We start from the raw sequence: 15,547 nt of genomic DNA on the forward strand, positions 1-15,547 counted from the left end.
GGATACACGTATAACCAATATGGAAAATGTTGCATGAAGCATGCACCTTATTTTCCCCATAAGTTAGCGTGAATTATATGACTGCAAAATTTTAATTGATTCTTAAGTCACAGAGTTGTTTAGTAAAAACTTTTTTCTTATCTAATACACTGTATTGAATTTTTTATGTTCAAACTATACTGCCTAGTTTTCCAGTTGAAAATCTTGATCAAAACTAAAAGAGACAAATCAAAACATGAAACTACTATCACGGGAGTGAGAGAAAGCACTAAAATTGACAAGTAATTTGTTTCAAAAATAAAGTTTATTGATAAGCTTCTCAAGTTTTATTTAATTTGTGGACAGACTTCATATTCAAACTTGACAAGACGAAACTTATGCAGTTGTTTAATCATTTGTGAGACATAAATCCTCTATCAAGTTGTCTGAATGCTTGCATTAAATATCATTCTTTTAATCTTTAAATTACCTTGATTGGCTTGCAAAAAGAATAAGATTGATGGAATACTTGAATCAAATTTCCTTTTAATCTGAAAAAAGGCGTCTTCACTCTCAAGTACCGAATCATTTGTATATTTCATTAATGTTAATTAAACATACATAACTTAAGTAATTGGTTATGCTAATGGAAATGGTCTATATGAATCAAGGATGCAAAAATGCAATTATTAAAATTTCTAAGGGAAAATAAAAAATGGTAAAGATCAAATTATCCCTCAAGGAAAGCAAGTAGGAGGAAAAAGCGGTTTCTGGCTTTCATATTCTAACTTTTGTTTTCTTTTTAAATTCTTTCATATACTGGTGCAATGATAGTGAATTTGCAGGTAAAACAGAAGACCAAGTGAGATTTTCTGGCTATCATCTTATGTTAAATTTTTTATTACTAGTTTTAAATACTCCATCCGTTTCAAATTAGATGAGATACTTTCTCTCCGTTTCAAATTAGATGAGGTACTTTCCTTTTTAGTCTGTTCCAAAATAAATGACACATTTCTAATATTGGAAATAATTCAACTTTAAACTCTTTATTTTATCCATTTTACCCCTAAGGAGAAGCTTTTATAACCACAAAAATGTCATGGCCCCACAAAGCTTTTACCACTTAAATTTTTAAGACCACAAATTTCAAAAATATTCTTTTTTTCTTAAACTCCGTGCCGAGTTAAACTACCTCATCTAAATTGAAACTACCTCATTTTTTTTAAATGTGTATCTCGGCTGCTCTTTTTTCTATTTGTTCTTTAAATATTACCCGTAGTTTGAGTTTTTTCATTTTTATTTTTTATATTTATAGTTTTTAAGATAGACGAAAATGGATTTAAATGTTCTAGATGAAGTTGACCTATAAAATAACCGAACCAGTCATGTTTGTATAATTTTCATATAGTACGAATCTATCTATCTATACTATATTAAAAGTATAAAAGTCTTATCGAAATGTCGTTCGCCTTTTCTACCCTTCAAAACTTGATTTTACAATAGACAAAATAGTAATTTAATTATTTTTCTAATATTTAGAAATAAATATTTAATAATATTCCTAATATTTAGTACTTTTTTCTATTCTTTTAGATTTAGGAGACCTTTTCTTCTCATAATTCGAAACCTACTAAACTTTAAATTCACAGGAAAAATTCTCTTCGTTCCTTCTAGGTTTAGAAGTCGTTGTCTTTAATTCTCTCGTAATTTGGAATCTATTAAACTCTAATAACCACATGAATTAATGCTGCAAATGTGCATAAGTTGCAGATTGATAGTTTGACGCAATAGGTTAGTAATTGTTTACCTGAAAAATGGATAGAGCTGAATTTATACGTAGTTCTAAGGATATGTGGTATAACTTGGCACAAATCGGAAAGTAAGTAGAAATATATTGAGTATTGACTGTATAAAGAATGAAATATAAACCAAACTGAGTGGAAACCGGTTTATGAACAAGCAAGATGAAATATACAAAACCCGAAAAGGGATAATTTCTATATGAATATCAGTATGTCTTTCTCTGTGAATATCAATAATATGAGAGTGTATGAATGCCTTGATGTTCCATCCTCTACAGAAATAATAGTTATCCCTCTTATAGTGGATGGATATTACTTTAGATATAATTAAAAATACATAGTGGGGATCTCATGATAGATTAGCTTTTCCCAAATTTCCGCCGAGATTCTCTCCCTTAGTGCGGCTGTAACGGCTCTAGTCTCTTGGCTCGATCTTGATCGGACTTGGTATTGGTCGATTTTCACGTTTAGAGCTCGATATTGGCTCGAGGCTCGGTATTGACTTTGGCTCGGTATTGGTTGGTCTCTGGCTCTTAAGCTCGATAACATTGCCTCATATCATAGTTTGATTTGGAATCGAGCTCGGCATTGACTTCGAGCCCGGTACTTAATCGGTCCCCGAAACTTGAGCTTGGTAACCTAGCTTCATATCTCATTTCGATATTATGAAGACGACCTTCGGTCCATTACGTTTCAATCTTGACTAATCATTCGAAGGTCGAAAATCGGTTTTGATCGTATAGATAGTCCTCTCGTTTCTCGGGAAGAGTGTGGCGAGAAATAACACAATTTTCCAACGGAATGAATAGATATACACTGACGTTTGCATCGAACTCGGCCATGACGTACGTGATAGCTGTCCCGTCGGTTCAGTTATCAAGGCATTAAATGTGTGTCAGAAGATGGTTGGCCGCTGCTAATATTGAACCGTCATTACCAATTCTATAAATAGCTCCTCTCTTCACCAATTTTTCCTTTTAGATCTCCAATCACCAAATCTACTAAGTTCTTATTGTATCTTCTAAGTTTCTCATCTGCGAATCTGTGATTCTCATTTCAAAATCTCACTTCAAAACACCAAATCTTTGTCATCTCTTTCTGTTTACAATCTTCACATCTAAATGGCGAAAACGAAAAAAATTATTCCTCAAAAAGAAAAAGCTTCATCTTCGCGGCCCGCCGATGATAAAACACCGAAGGAGCCATGACCTGAGGAGTGTGTTCCCGGGGGAAGAGGGGGTTGCGTCCTTACCTCTGATTTTAAGATCGATAAAGCCTCGCCGGTCCCCGGTCGATGCGAGCCAGTATCGAGGTATATGTACTCGATAACCGAGGGACATCTTGATCAGTTAAAGAAAGATTGCAACTGGGAGAACAAAGAAGTGATTATCCCGACTCCCGAAGAAGATATTACTACCTATGTGAAAGGATTTTTAAGCGTGTATACTTACCTTTTCACGTTGGCCCCCCTCGACCCTGTTGTCATCGATTTTTGCCGTCAATACCGAATAACCCTAGGCCAAATCCATCTTTCTTTTTGGCGGATCGTTATTTTGATCCGCTTCTTCGTGAACAAAATCGAGGGGATGCCTTTCACCCTTGACCACCTCATCAGATTGTACATCCCCCGCCTCTATCGAGGTGGGTTAATAAAACTCCAGCGTCGGGCTAACAAAGTGTTGTTCTCGAGCATAGACGAGAACAAGCACTGAGGCTGGATGGGCAGGTTCATTCGAGTGAAGACTTACGACCTAATCCCGGCCGAGAAGATGCCATTTCTCGAGGAATGGAATATGAGGCGTAAGTATAATTTTACCGTTAGCTTCTATTGTTTTGCTCCTTCGTTTCTTTCTTACTGATATCCTTTTCCCTGATGTAGCGGTTGCTTGGATATCCGGTGTTATTCCTAACCCTAATAGCTGGGTACATGACCTGGTTTCGACCTCCACATATGTCGAGCGCTCGTGGCGCGACTTATCAAAGGGCCGATGAGAGGCTAAAACTCATGGTAATCCTCTTTCCCATGTCTTCAATGATTCGATCGAAATATCTTTTTTATATTTAACCAATTTTCTTGTGTGTAGGCCTGGGAAAAGATTCGGTCATGAGGCCCCCGTCTGGCAAGGAAGAGACTTTGACCCCGGTTCCGAAACCGATGAAGGACAATAAGAGAAAAAGGGCCTCTACTTTCGAGGATCCAAAACCTAAGACAAGGACGGCTCGTAAGCCAAAGAAGAATACCATCCTTTTGACCGAAGAATCAATTTGGCGTCTAAGGGATGAAGATGGAGAAGAAGAAGAAGAAAATGACGAGTCCATACGGGTGGCTCGCGTGAAGAAAACAATCGATGCTCCAAAAGCAGCTGGATCGATGGCGGTTGACGAGGCTCCATCTCGAACTGAGGGGATGTCAGAGAAGGGCTTGGGCAAAGTCCCCGAGTCTTTGGAGATCGAGGAAGCCTCCCACCGAAGTCCACAAATAGTGGGTATATCTTAAGGGGCTGGCCGTGAAGTTCTTCAAACTGAGGAGAACGCCCCAAGCGACTTGCTTGGGGTAATAGTAATCTAAGACTCGCTTACTCTCCCTGCTTTTTCCGAAGGGGCGATTCGGGAAGCCCAAGCTTTGGGGACCCTAGAGGTAGACGGGGCCCATGAGGGAGAAGACCCCTTTCATGATTTGTTACCGGTATCGAGGATGCTGCCGCCCCAAGTGACGCGTCGGGTCTCTTCTTCGAGGTGCAACAAACCCTGAATCGGGTAAGTCTCGATTCCCTTTGTTGATGTCATATTTTTCCATTTTCTACCTAACTTTTTTTTTTCGTATAGGCTTTAGCTCTTCATCAAGAGGAGTTTTCCAAGTCTCAGACAGAGCTGAGCCGATGTGAGGCCGACTTTTGAGGGCTTTCGGATGAGAGAAATTCCCTCAAACTTCTTAATGGGCAGAAAGAGGAAGAGATAAAAGATCTTCGAGCCGAGTTGGCCAAGGCTCACCAATTTCAGACCGACCTGACCGAGCAAGTAATGATAATCTGAAGAACCCATGGGCTCGATTAGGGAACAGTGGCTAATATTTCAATCTCACAGCTGCAGAAGAAGCTTGAGGTGACCGGGATGCTTCGTGAGGAGGTCAATACGATAAGGGCGGAGACCTTGGGGTGGAAAGAAGGCTTGGACCGCCTCGCTGCAGAAAAAGATACTGCTCGAGCCCAATTATCATCAGCTAAAAGTCAACTTCAAGGCATGAAGGAGAAGAGCTCAGTTTAAGCAAGAAAAATAGAGGAGCTCGAAGCTCGGTTGGCTTCTGAACTTGCCAAGGCAAAATCTGAAGCCAAAAAAGTAAAGGCCGAGACAGATGCATTTGTGGCCGTCTATCGGGCCGATGCTGAAGCCGCTCAAGTACAAGCAAAAGAGGCAGCTGAGACCGCTCAAACTCGAGCACATTGGGTTGTTGAACTCTCCAAATGACAATCTTGAAGGGAGACCTTCGAGAAGATCCATGCTTGAGGTTTTGATCTTATCGAAGAGATAAAAAAGGCTAAAGAGCTTGAAGTTGATGCTGGATCCTTGGCTTCCGATGATGATGATGATGGGAGCAAGAGTGGGTCTGAGAGCGGGGAGGAGCCCGATAGAGAAGAGATTGCCCCCAGAGATAACTAGGAAACTTAGGGTTTTTACCATTTTGATTTTTTGTGTAGGGTACTGATCAGACGTTGTAAATACTCTTATATATATATATATATATATATATATCTTCTCCTTTCCCGATTTTTCTCTATTTTATTCTCTATCTTGTGAAGATTTTGTTTCATTCCTGCCTTATAAAAGTTTTCATAAGTTTGAGGCTTTAGGCAATTTGATCGAAGTCGGACCTTGTGGTCTCTATAACCGAGTGTGTGTGCTCGAATTCGAAGTGAGAGTATCCCTTCGGCTTAATAGTGTGTTTGCTCGAACTTCAAAGTAATGTAGCTTGTAGGCTTAATAGTCGAGTGAGTGATTGCTCGAATTTCGAAGTAATGTATCTCGTAGGCTTTTATGGTCGAATGAGTGTTTGCTCGAACTCGAAGTAAGAGTAGCCCTTAGGCTTAATAGTCGAGTGAGTGATTGCTCGAACTCGAAATAAGAGTAGCCCTTAGGCTCAATAGTCTAGTGAGTGTTTTCTCGAACTCGAAGTAAGAGTAGCCCTTATGCTTAATAGTCGAGTGAGTGATTGCTCGAATTTCAAAGTAATGTAGCCCGCAGGCTTTTATGGTCGAGTGAGTGTTTGCTCGAACTCGAAGTAAGAGTATCCCTTAGGCTTTATAGTCGAGTGAGTTATTGCTCGAACTCGAAGTAAGAATAGCCCTTAGGCTCAATAGTCGAGTGAGTGTTTACTCGAACTCGAAGTAAGAGTAGCCCTTAGGCTTAATAGTCGAGTGAGTGATTTCTCGAACTTCGAAGTAATATAGCCCGTAGGCTTTTATGGTTGAGTGAGTATTTGTTCGAACTCGAAGTAAGAGTAGCCCTTAGGCTTAATAGTTGAGTGAGTGATTGCTCGAACTTTGAAGTAATGTAGTCTGTAGGCTTTTTGGTCGAGTGAGTGTTTGGTCGAACTTCGAAGTAATGTAGCCCGTAGGCTTTTATGATCGAGTGAGTGTTTGCTCGAACTCAAAGTAAGAGTAGCTCTTAGGTTTAATAGTCGAGTGAGTAATTGCTCGGACTTCGAAGTAATGTAGCCCGTAGGCTTTTATGGTCGAGTGAGTGTTTGCTCGAACTTTGAAGTAATGTATCCCGTAGGCTTTTATGGTCTAGTGAGTGTTTGCTCCAACTCTAATAGGGCTGCTTATCGGGCAGATTGGGCGGTTATTTACTCTTAACGGTTTGGCTTATCGATTATCAGCTTTTAAATGTATAATCCGCTAGCCACCCGATAAGATATCGGGCGGATTGGTATCGATTTAGCTCTTATCGGGCTGTTTATCGGATTGTTTGCTGACCGCTGTGACTCAAAATAAAATTCCTATGCTCAGCAGACTACATTCCAGTCTATAGAATATGGCACCTAAGAAGAGAACTAAATAGAAGAAATATAGAGCTATATTCCAGCGTATTTCCCAGTAGAATCATCTCTAGGGATGAACCTATTAACAACTTATAACTATCAGAAGAAATAGAAGAGAATACTGGGTATAACACATGGCATCAAAATTATCTAATAGTAACTAACTGGAATAGTAAATTATAACTAAATGTCTACTAGTAAATTAGTAATAGATAGAGTACTGGAAGTGGAAGAAGGGTTTTTGATTATTTAATATATATATATGGATAAAATTAAATTATATATATATATATATATATATATATATATTCTTAACGGGTTAATGGATTATCCATTAAAAAAATTAAATAATTCGCCCCCAAGCCGATAAGCCGTTAATAAAAAAAATTTAATCCGTTCCCCGTCCGTTAAACTGTTAAACCGATACCAATAAGCCATTAAGCTTCGGTTTCGGTTCGGTTTTCGGTTTCGGTTCGGTTTTGAACACCCCTAAACTCTAAGTAAGAGTAACCCTTAGGCTTAATAGTCGAGTGAGTGATTGCTCGAACCTCGAAGTAATGTAGCCTGTAAGCTTTTATGGTCGAGTGAGTGTTTGCTCGAACTCGAAGTAAGAGTAGCCCTTAGGCTTAATAGTTGAGAGAGTGATTGCTCGAACTCGAAATAATATAGCCTGTAGGCTTAATAGTCGCGTGAGTGTTTGCTCGAACTCGAAGTGATGTAGCCCTTAGGCTTAATAGTCGAGTGAGTGTTTGCACGAACTTGAAGTAATGTAGCCTGTAGGCTTAATAGTCGAGTGAGTGATTGCTCTAACTCGAAATAACGTAGCCCGTAGGCTTTATGGTCGAGTGAGTGCTTTCTCGAACTCGAAGTAAGAGTAGCCCTTAGGCTTAATAGTCGAGTGAGTGTTTGCTCGAACTCGAAGTGATGTAGCCCTTAGGCTTAATAGCCGAGTGAGTGTTTGTTCGAACTCGAAGTAATATAACCTGTAGGCTTAATAGTCGAGTGAGTGATTGCTCGAAGTCGAAATAATGTAGCTAGTAGGCTTTATGGTCGAGTGAGTGCTTGCTCGAACTTGAAGTAAGAGTAGCCCTTAGGCTTAATAGTCGAGTGAGTGTTTGCTCGAACTTGAAGTGATGTAGCCCTTAGGCTTAATAGTCGAGTGAATGTTTGATCGAACTCGAAGTGATGTAGCCTTTAGGCTTATGTGGGGCTTGATCTCGTTGATTTTTCGGTTTGTAGTCCCTGATTTATGGGGTAATGGTCAGCCCTTAAGCCTGTTTGCATAATAGATCACGAAGTAGAGGGTGGATTTTGAGATATGAGATATCAGTAAATAAGAAATTTCTCTTTATGTCATTATACATGTGTTCATGTTTTGTATCAGGGATCGAGCAAACTACACGAGCATGGTTCGTTTTGACCATTTGGCTCTTACAATTTTTCCTATCGAAACTCTGTTGTCATGAAGTAACTTCCTTACATCAAACTTGATAATCAAACTCGATATATTCAAATTTAATGCCCCCAAGTATTTGAGGTTGATTGAAAATTGGACTTGGGTACTGTTGAATTGTTCTAAGTTAGCACGATCAATGGTTGCCTCGTTAAAAACCTTGCCGAAAACCCCCTTTGGGACAAAACCGGTCTAAGGGAAAAAGAGTGCAACGTGTGCTTTTAGGCCTAAAGGCTTCGAGTTGGATAATCCATCCTTGTTTCTGATCGAACACCTGCAAGGGTTAATTTCGAAATATAAATGAACATAGGAGGGTCGTACCTTAACAGTAGTATCGTTTTAGGTGCGAAACGTTTCAATTGCTTGGTAGTTGTTTGCCATTTATTACACCGAGATTGTAGGATCCTTTTCCGATGATTTCGAGAACATGATACGACACTTCCCAATTCGGACTCAGTTTTCCTTCATTTGAATTTCGGGTGTTGAGCGTGACTTTTCTTAGCACTAAGTCCCCGATTTTAAAATATCGAAGATTGGTTCTTCGATTATAATACCTTTTGATCCGCTGTTTTTGGGTGGCTAATCGAACGAGAGTCGCTTCTCTTTTTTTGTCCAATAATTCTAGGCTCGTGTTCATGTCTCTTTATTCGACTCATCTGTTACATATCGAAACTTGATGCTAGGTTCCTCGACCTCAACCGGGATAAGAGCTTCGGCGCCATAAACCAACGAGAATGGTGTCGCTCCGGTACTCGACTTCAATGTTGTGTGGTATGCCCATAGGACTTCGGGTAGTATTTCTCTCCATTTTCCTTTAGCGTTGGTTAATCTTTTCTTAAGATTTTGGATGATGGTTTTGTTGGTCGATTAAGCCTGTCCGTTCCCGCTGGGATGATAAGGTGGTGATAAGATCATTTTAATTTTATAGTCTTCGAGAAATTTAGTTACTTTGCTTCCGATGAATTGCTTTCCATTGTCACATACAATCTCGGATGGCATCCCTAACCGACATATGATGTGGTCCCAAATGAAGTCTATCACCTCCTTTTCTTTGACTTTCTCGAAAGCCTGTGGTTCAACCCATTTAGAGAAATAATCAGTCATAAATAAAATAAACTGAGGCTTACTTGGGGCCGCTGGGAGGGGGCCGACGATGTCCATTCTCCATTTCATGAAAGGCCATAGAGATAGGACTGAATGGAGGAGTTCCCCGGGTTGATGAATCATGGCCGCATGTCTTTGACATTTGTTGCATTTTCGAACGAACTCTCTTGCATCTTTGTCCATATTGATCTAATAATATCCTGGTCTGATTATTTTGTGGACTAATGAATCGACACCAGAATGATTCCCACAAGTACCCTCGTGAATCTTACGTAGGATGTAGTCGGTATCTCCCAGTCCTAAACATATTGCCAGTGGACCATCGATGGTCCTTCTAAACAGTGTTCCATCATTGGATAAGATGAACCGTGCAACTTTTGAGCGTAGAGCTCTCGATTCCTTTGGATCCGATGGAAGTTTTCCGTTCTTGAAGTACTATATATATTTGTTTCTCCAATCCCAGGTTAGACTTGTAGAGTTTATCTCGGCATGACCTTCTTCGATTACCGATTTCATGAGTTACACGACAATCCTTGAGTTGAGTTCGTCATCCTCGACTGACGAACCTAAGTTCGCAAGAGCGTCGGCCTCACTGTTATGCTCTCGAAGTATATGTTGCAAACTCCATTCTTTGAATCGATGTAGAGTCACTTGTAATTTATCCAAGTATCTCGGCATTCGATCTTCTCGAACTTCAAAAGTCCCATTGACTTGATTTATCACGAGGAGGGAATCACATTTAGCCTCCACGACCTCGGCCCCCAAACTTCTAGCTAGTTCGAGACCTGCAATCACGGCCTCATACTCGGCCTCATTGTTAGTCAATTTTATAGTTTTAATAGACTGTCTAACTACATTACCTGTGGGCGATTTCAGATCTCATTTCGATATTATGAAGACGACCTTCGGTCCATTACGTTCCAATCTCGACTAATCATTCGAATGTCGAAAATTCGTTTTGACCGTATACAGTAATATTTCATAAAAATAATGATTCCAGAATTTAATTTTTTGAGGTTGATTTATTTAGATAGCAATTCTTCTTTAATTGCGGTTCCTAATTTTCTAACACTATTTTTTTCTTTTATATTGGTGTTTAATCCATATTATCAATAGGGTTTTGGAGAATTTTGTTGCAATGACGATAGTTGGAACAATGACTCGCTTATACTTTAAGATACAGATGTTGAAAAGCAAATAAGGCTTGGAAGAAGCAATTAATTGTTATTGTCCTTATGAAAAATAACTTTGAAGGATTTCAAATTTTTTATACGATTTTGAACTACATTTTTCTAACTTTTGGTAGGGTTTAGAACTACTTTAATTCGTTGATGGCTATCTATATTTAACCTTTTAGATTAGTTTTCAATCAGTAAACTGGGAGAAAAAGAAGATACTACATTAAAGAATAATAGCCGTAATTTGAATTAATTTAACATAGTTCATGAATATTTTTGTGCTGATAGCTCATTGTATCTTTCTTAACGTTCAGTAATCTTGTGAATTGTGTGGAGGAAGTAGTTATGGATGGAACAAAATCAGGATTAAATGTATGTATTGTTTTGAATTTATTTTTCCATGAATTTTTTTTCTCTATCAGTATTCTATTTTTTTCTTCCAATAATTATCTTTGTTATGCATATTTAGAAGTAAAAATTATCAAATTGATTGCAAAGTTTCTAAATTCTAAGTCTCTAAATATTGGTGTACTTAATTAGTTTGCTTTTTCCTATGGCTAATCAAGTCGCATGATAATAAAGGAAATATTATAACTTTGACTAAGAAAATTATCTTTGTTAAAGAAATATAACGATTAATTTTAGCAACACAACTAACTCAAAACAGGAAACTAATATTGCAGAGACTGCAATCTCAACTGTTCGAGGTACATATCAATGGTGCAAGTTATTTTTCAATAATTAAAAAAGACTATTATTTCAATCATCTTATCCATAAAATAATATGAATAGATAAATATGAGAATGAAGCTAGACATAAAAACTTAGAGCAAACAAAGTTATAAATGGATACTCCAAAAAAAAAAAAAAAGGTAAACGAAAAAAAAATCACTAAATCAAAAATAAACACTGAAGTTTTTTTTCCAGAAAAGCTCTAAAAATTTTAAAGGCTATATATTTTTGTTGAAACTAAAAAGGAAGCATAATCAATATTCTTCAATTTCAAGAGTTTAAATTTTTAGTTTATGTATCAAGTATAATATTTAATATAATATTTTATTCATCAAGATAGGATACATGCGCAACGCGCGAATGTAGATTTCAAATATTATACAAAAAATAATGAAGAGAAAATATTATTCGAGTAGGGAAGGAGTTCAAAAATTGTTATATTTTTATATTATTGTAAAAGTACTAAACCCTAATGCGGGAAAAAATAAAATTATTTTTTTAATATTGAGAACAAGTAATTAAGTCTTTGAATTAATTACTTCCTCAATTTCAGTTTATATAAAACCTTTTAGTTTTTCGAGATTCAAACTATATAACCTTTGACAAAAAATTTTAAATATTTTTTTATCATATTGAAACAATTGCAGCTTCATAGTATTTCTCTTATAGTTTTTGAATATCTAAGTTTTAAATTTAAAATATCAAATTAATCTAATTCAGTTTAGCTTTAAAGGTTAGTCAAATTAAATCTTGAAAAGCAAAAATATTCACATACACTAGAAAGGAGAGAGTAATTAGCAAAATAATCAATTTATTTCTTTTTTAAAATTATTATATAAATAAAATTATATTTGAAATAAAACTCTTAAGGTACATAAATTTATTTTTACGAGAAGCGCATTGACGGTTAAAACAATAAAAAATAGAGCAAAATATTATGTTATAGTTTAACTTGTTATTTGTTTTTCGTATTAGGTAACAAAATAACAAGGATGTGCATAAGATATCCACATATGTTCTAAGAAATTACAATAAACGCATATGTAAGACATAATTTCTTTATTTATTGAATAAGATAAGATCAATATTTATATTTTTTAGGAGCCTAGATTTGTTTCGTTAATTTTTGTTCAATAACTCAAAAAGATTATTTAATATAAGTTACCTATATTTAAAAAAACTATATACTCATGATATTGGTATACGCGCAAAGCGCGTACCCTAAAACTAGTACTATATTAAAAATATGAAAACTCTTAGCGAAATGTCATTCGCCTTTTTTACCCTTTTAAAAATAGAGTTTACATTAAACAAAATAGTTATTTAATTATTCTCCTTGCTAATATTTAGGTGTTTGAATCAAATCAAATTTATTATTTTTAAATCTTTCCTTATCTGAATTAAGTAAGAAGTCCTTATATTTAGGACTTTAAAATAATTAAAATTTTACTTAGATTGTTTCCAATGCAATACCTTAATTTACTGTAATACATTTCGTCAACTAGATGAAAAGGACTTTTTTGGTAAAAAAAATATTTATTCCAGAATTTGACTTTAAGAAATAAGAATTAGCTTTGAAATTCGTCTCATAGCTAATAGGATCCATCACAAACCTATAGCTAAATTCTACTCAGCAATGAATATTTGCCTTTTAGCTACATAATTTATTTGTCTTATTTTTTTATTTCTTTAGTTGCCCTGTCTAAAATACATATTACTTAGACACTTATTTTCATCCGAAGTTAAAATGAAATAAGGATAAATAATAAATTACTAAGCTATCAAAATTCTTTTTGCTGACTAAATAGGATCAATATTAGTCATTTTTAAGAGCTTATATTTTTTAAAATTTTATTTTATAATTCAAATATATTATTTAATAATATTTATATAATTTTTAATATTTATACCCATTGATATAGTACACGCGCAAATGACGTATCCGAAGACTAGTTTTTTATAAAAGAAAAAGACGATGCAGGAATATCAGAAGTTATTAAAAAGAAAATAATTACTAAGAAAGTGCATCTTCAGTATTTGTTTTTCATTACATCCTAACCAATCAAAGTGGAAATTCCAAAACTTTTCCCTCCCATTACGATTAAATTTCTAATTTCAACAGGAAGAATGATTGCCTATAAACACGACAATTTGTTTTTCTTTTTTAATTTATAAACATGACCATTCACTTAGGTGAAGATGCAAATTAACTTTGTCCAAGATATATCTTTTTTAATTCTCGGTCAGAGGTTTCTGAATACCATACATTAGATAATTATATGGATTATTATCAAGACATGTTTCTTTCTCTCACATGAAAAGATGTACATCATACATAACCTCTCTCTTAACTTATCTTTTGTTGTTTTCTTTTTCTCTTTATTATTACCTCTCTCTTAACTTATCTTTTGTTGTTTTCTTTCCTCTTTATATTCTAAAAATTATTCTTATCGAAAGCAACAATAATTAAATCGTATTTCTACCACCCCCTCCCCCCAACCAATCTCTTGATAAAAATATTCGCTATATTTTATACCCTTACTATGTACTACTTTTCGTTTTTTTACAATAGCTGCATTTGACACTTTTTCTCTCTTCCTTCTCCATTTCTTTTCTGTATCCTCCACTCTGTTCTCTCTTTAGTTTTCTATTCGTTCCTAGGGTTGAAGTTCTTGTGTTTTTTCATAAAATATATATATTCACTTCAAAAAAAGTATATTTTTCTCATGGGTATTCTTTGAGTTTTAATTTTGCTTATTATTAATCATATCATAAATCATACTTTATTATAGCTTTGTTTTCTGTTCACTACTTTTGTTGTTGTTATCTGTTGTTGTTTATGGCTGGTTTAGACTTAGGTTCAGCTTCTCATCGTTTTCTTCCTCATCATATCCAAAGACCACATGATTCCGAAGATGATGAAAACAATCGGAATAATCAATTTTCCGATGACAACAACAACAACAACGATATCTCTTCTCATCAACAAGGTGGTGACGTTGTAGGACGTAGGCCAAGAGGTCGTCCACCTGGTTCGAAAAACAAGCCTAAGCCCCCAGTTATCATCACTAGAGAAAGCGCGAACGCGCTTCGCGCACATATTTTGGAAGTGAGCAGTGGGCATGATGTGTTTGAATCAGTTGCTAATTATGCAAGAAAAAGGCAAAGAGGAATTTGTATACTGAGTGGGAGCGGTACAGTTAATAACGTCACCATACGGCAGCCAGCGGCTGCCGGTTCAGTGGTGACGTTACATGGTAGGTTTGAGATATTATCATTATCAGGATCTTTTTTACCACCACCAGCACCACCAGGAGCAACAAGCTTAACAATATATTTAGCTGGTGGTCAAGGTCAAGTTGTTGGTGGAAATGTTGTGGGCGCCTTAATTGCTTCAGGTCCAGTTATTGTAATTGCATCATCTTTTACTAATGTTGCTTATGAGAGATTGCCTTTGGATGAAGAGAATGAGTCAATTCAGATGCAACAAACTGGGGTGTCACAACCATCTGGTGGAAGTGGAAGTGGTAATTTTGCTGATCCATCAATTGGACTTCCTTTTCTTAATTTGCCACTCAATATGCCACCAAATGGTCAACTTCCAATGGAAAGTGGAGGAGGATGGAATGGGAACTCAGCAAACAGGCCACAATATTAGGTCAGGTTTTTTTTAAGAATTTTTACTTTTTGATGTTAAAAAGGTTTCAGAAAAATCAATGGATATTATTTGTACATTATTAAGCTTGGTTTAATTTCTAGCTACTTTGACTGTTTGGAAAATTTATCCTTTTGAATTTGTGAAATTTTCCTTTTTCCTTCTTGTTTGTGTGCTTAATTTGTTGGTACTTCTAAGCAGTCGACTAGAAATCTTTCTTGTTTTTTGAGGGTTAATCTATCTTTTTTATTTTTATCTTTGGAAACCAAGTCTGCTATGACCATTTCTTTTAGCAACTTGTTCAGCCATGGAATAATAAGATAATCCATGTTTTTGTTATCCAAGAAAAAAAAGGATGTGATTAAAATAACTTCTTGTTTATTATCTCTTCATGGCAATAAAATTTAATTATTATTCTCAGACTTTTCTCTAATGGCTATAAAAGATGAGTATTAATTTAAGGATACTTTTAGTTTCTCGATCGAACATATATAAATCCTGTCAAATCTAGTGGTTTTATGAAACTAATGTTAAAAAAGGAGAATCATATATAAATGTTTTGCTAGATCTGATGCACATCAATTCTTCTGGTTCTCAGGATTTCCA

At 35.9% G+C, this 15,547-nt stretch overlaps 1 protein-coding gene across 1 annotated transcript; it reads left to right on the forward strand.

Annotated features, from left to right (window-relative positions):
* The first annotated feature begins 13,848 nt into the window (after positions 1-13,848).
* Positions 13,849-15,103, forward strand: LOC104093178 (AT-hook motif nuclear-localized protein 23-like). Its single transcript, XM_009598898.4, has one exon. It carries the CDS (start codon positions 14,126-14,128, stop codon positions 14,942-14,944), a length of 819 nt encoding a protein of 272 aa, XP_009597193.3. The 5' UTR covers positions 13,849-14,125; the 3' UTR covers positions 14,945-15,103.
* The last annotated feature ends 444 nt before the right edge of the window (positions 15,104-15,547 follow it).

Source organism: Nicotiana tomentosiformis, chromosome 1 (assembly GCF_000390325.3).
Source record: "Nicotiana tomentosiformis chromosome 1, ASM39032v3, whole genome shotgun sequence".
Taxonomy (NCBI): Eukaryota; Viridiplantae; Streptophyta; class Magnoliopsida; order Solanales; family Solanaceae; genus Nicotiana; species Nicotiana tomentosiformis.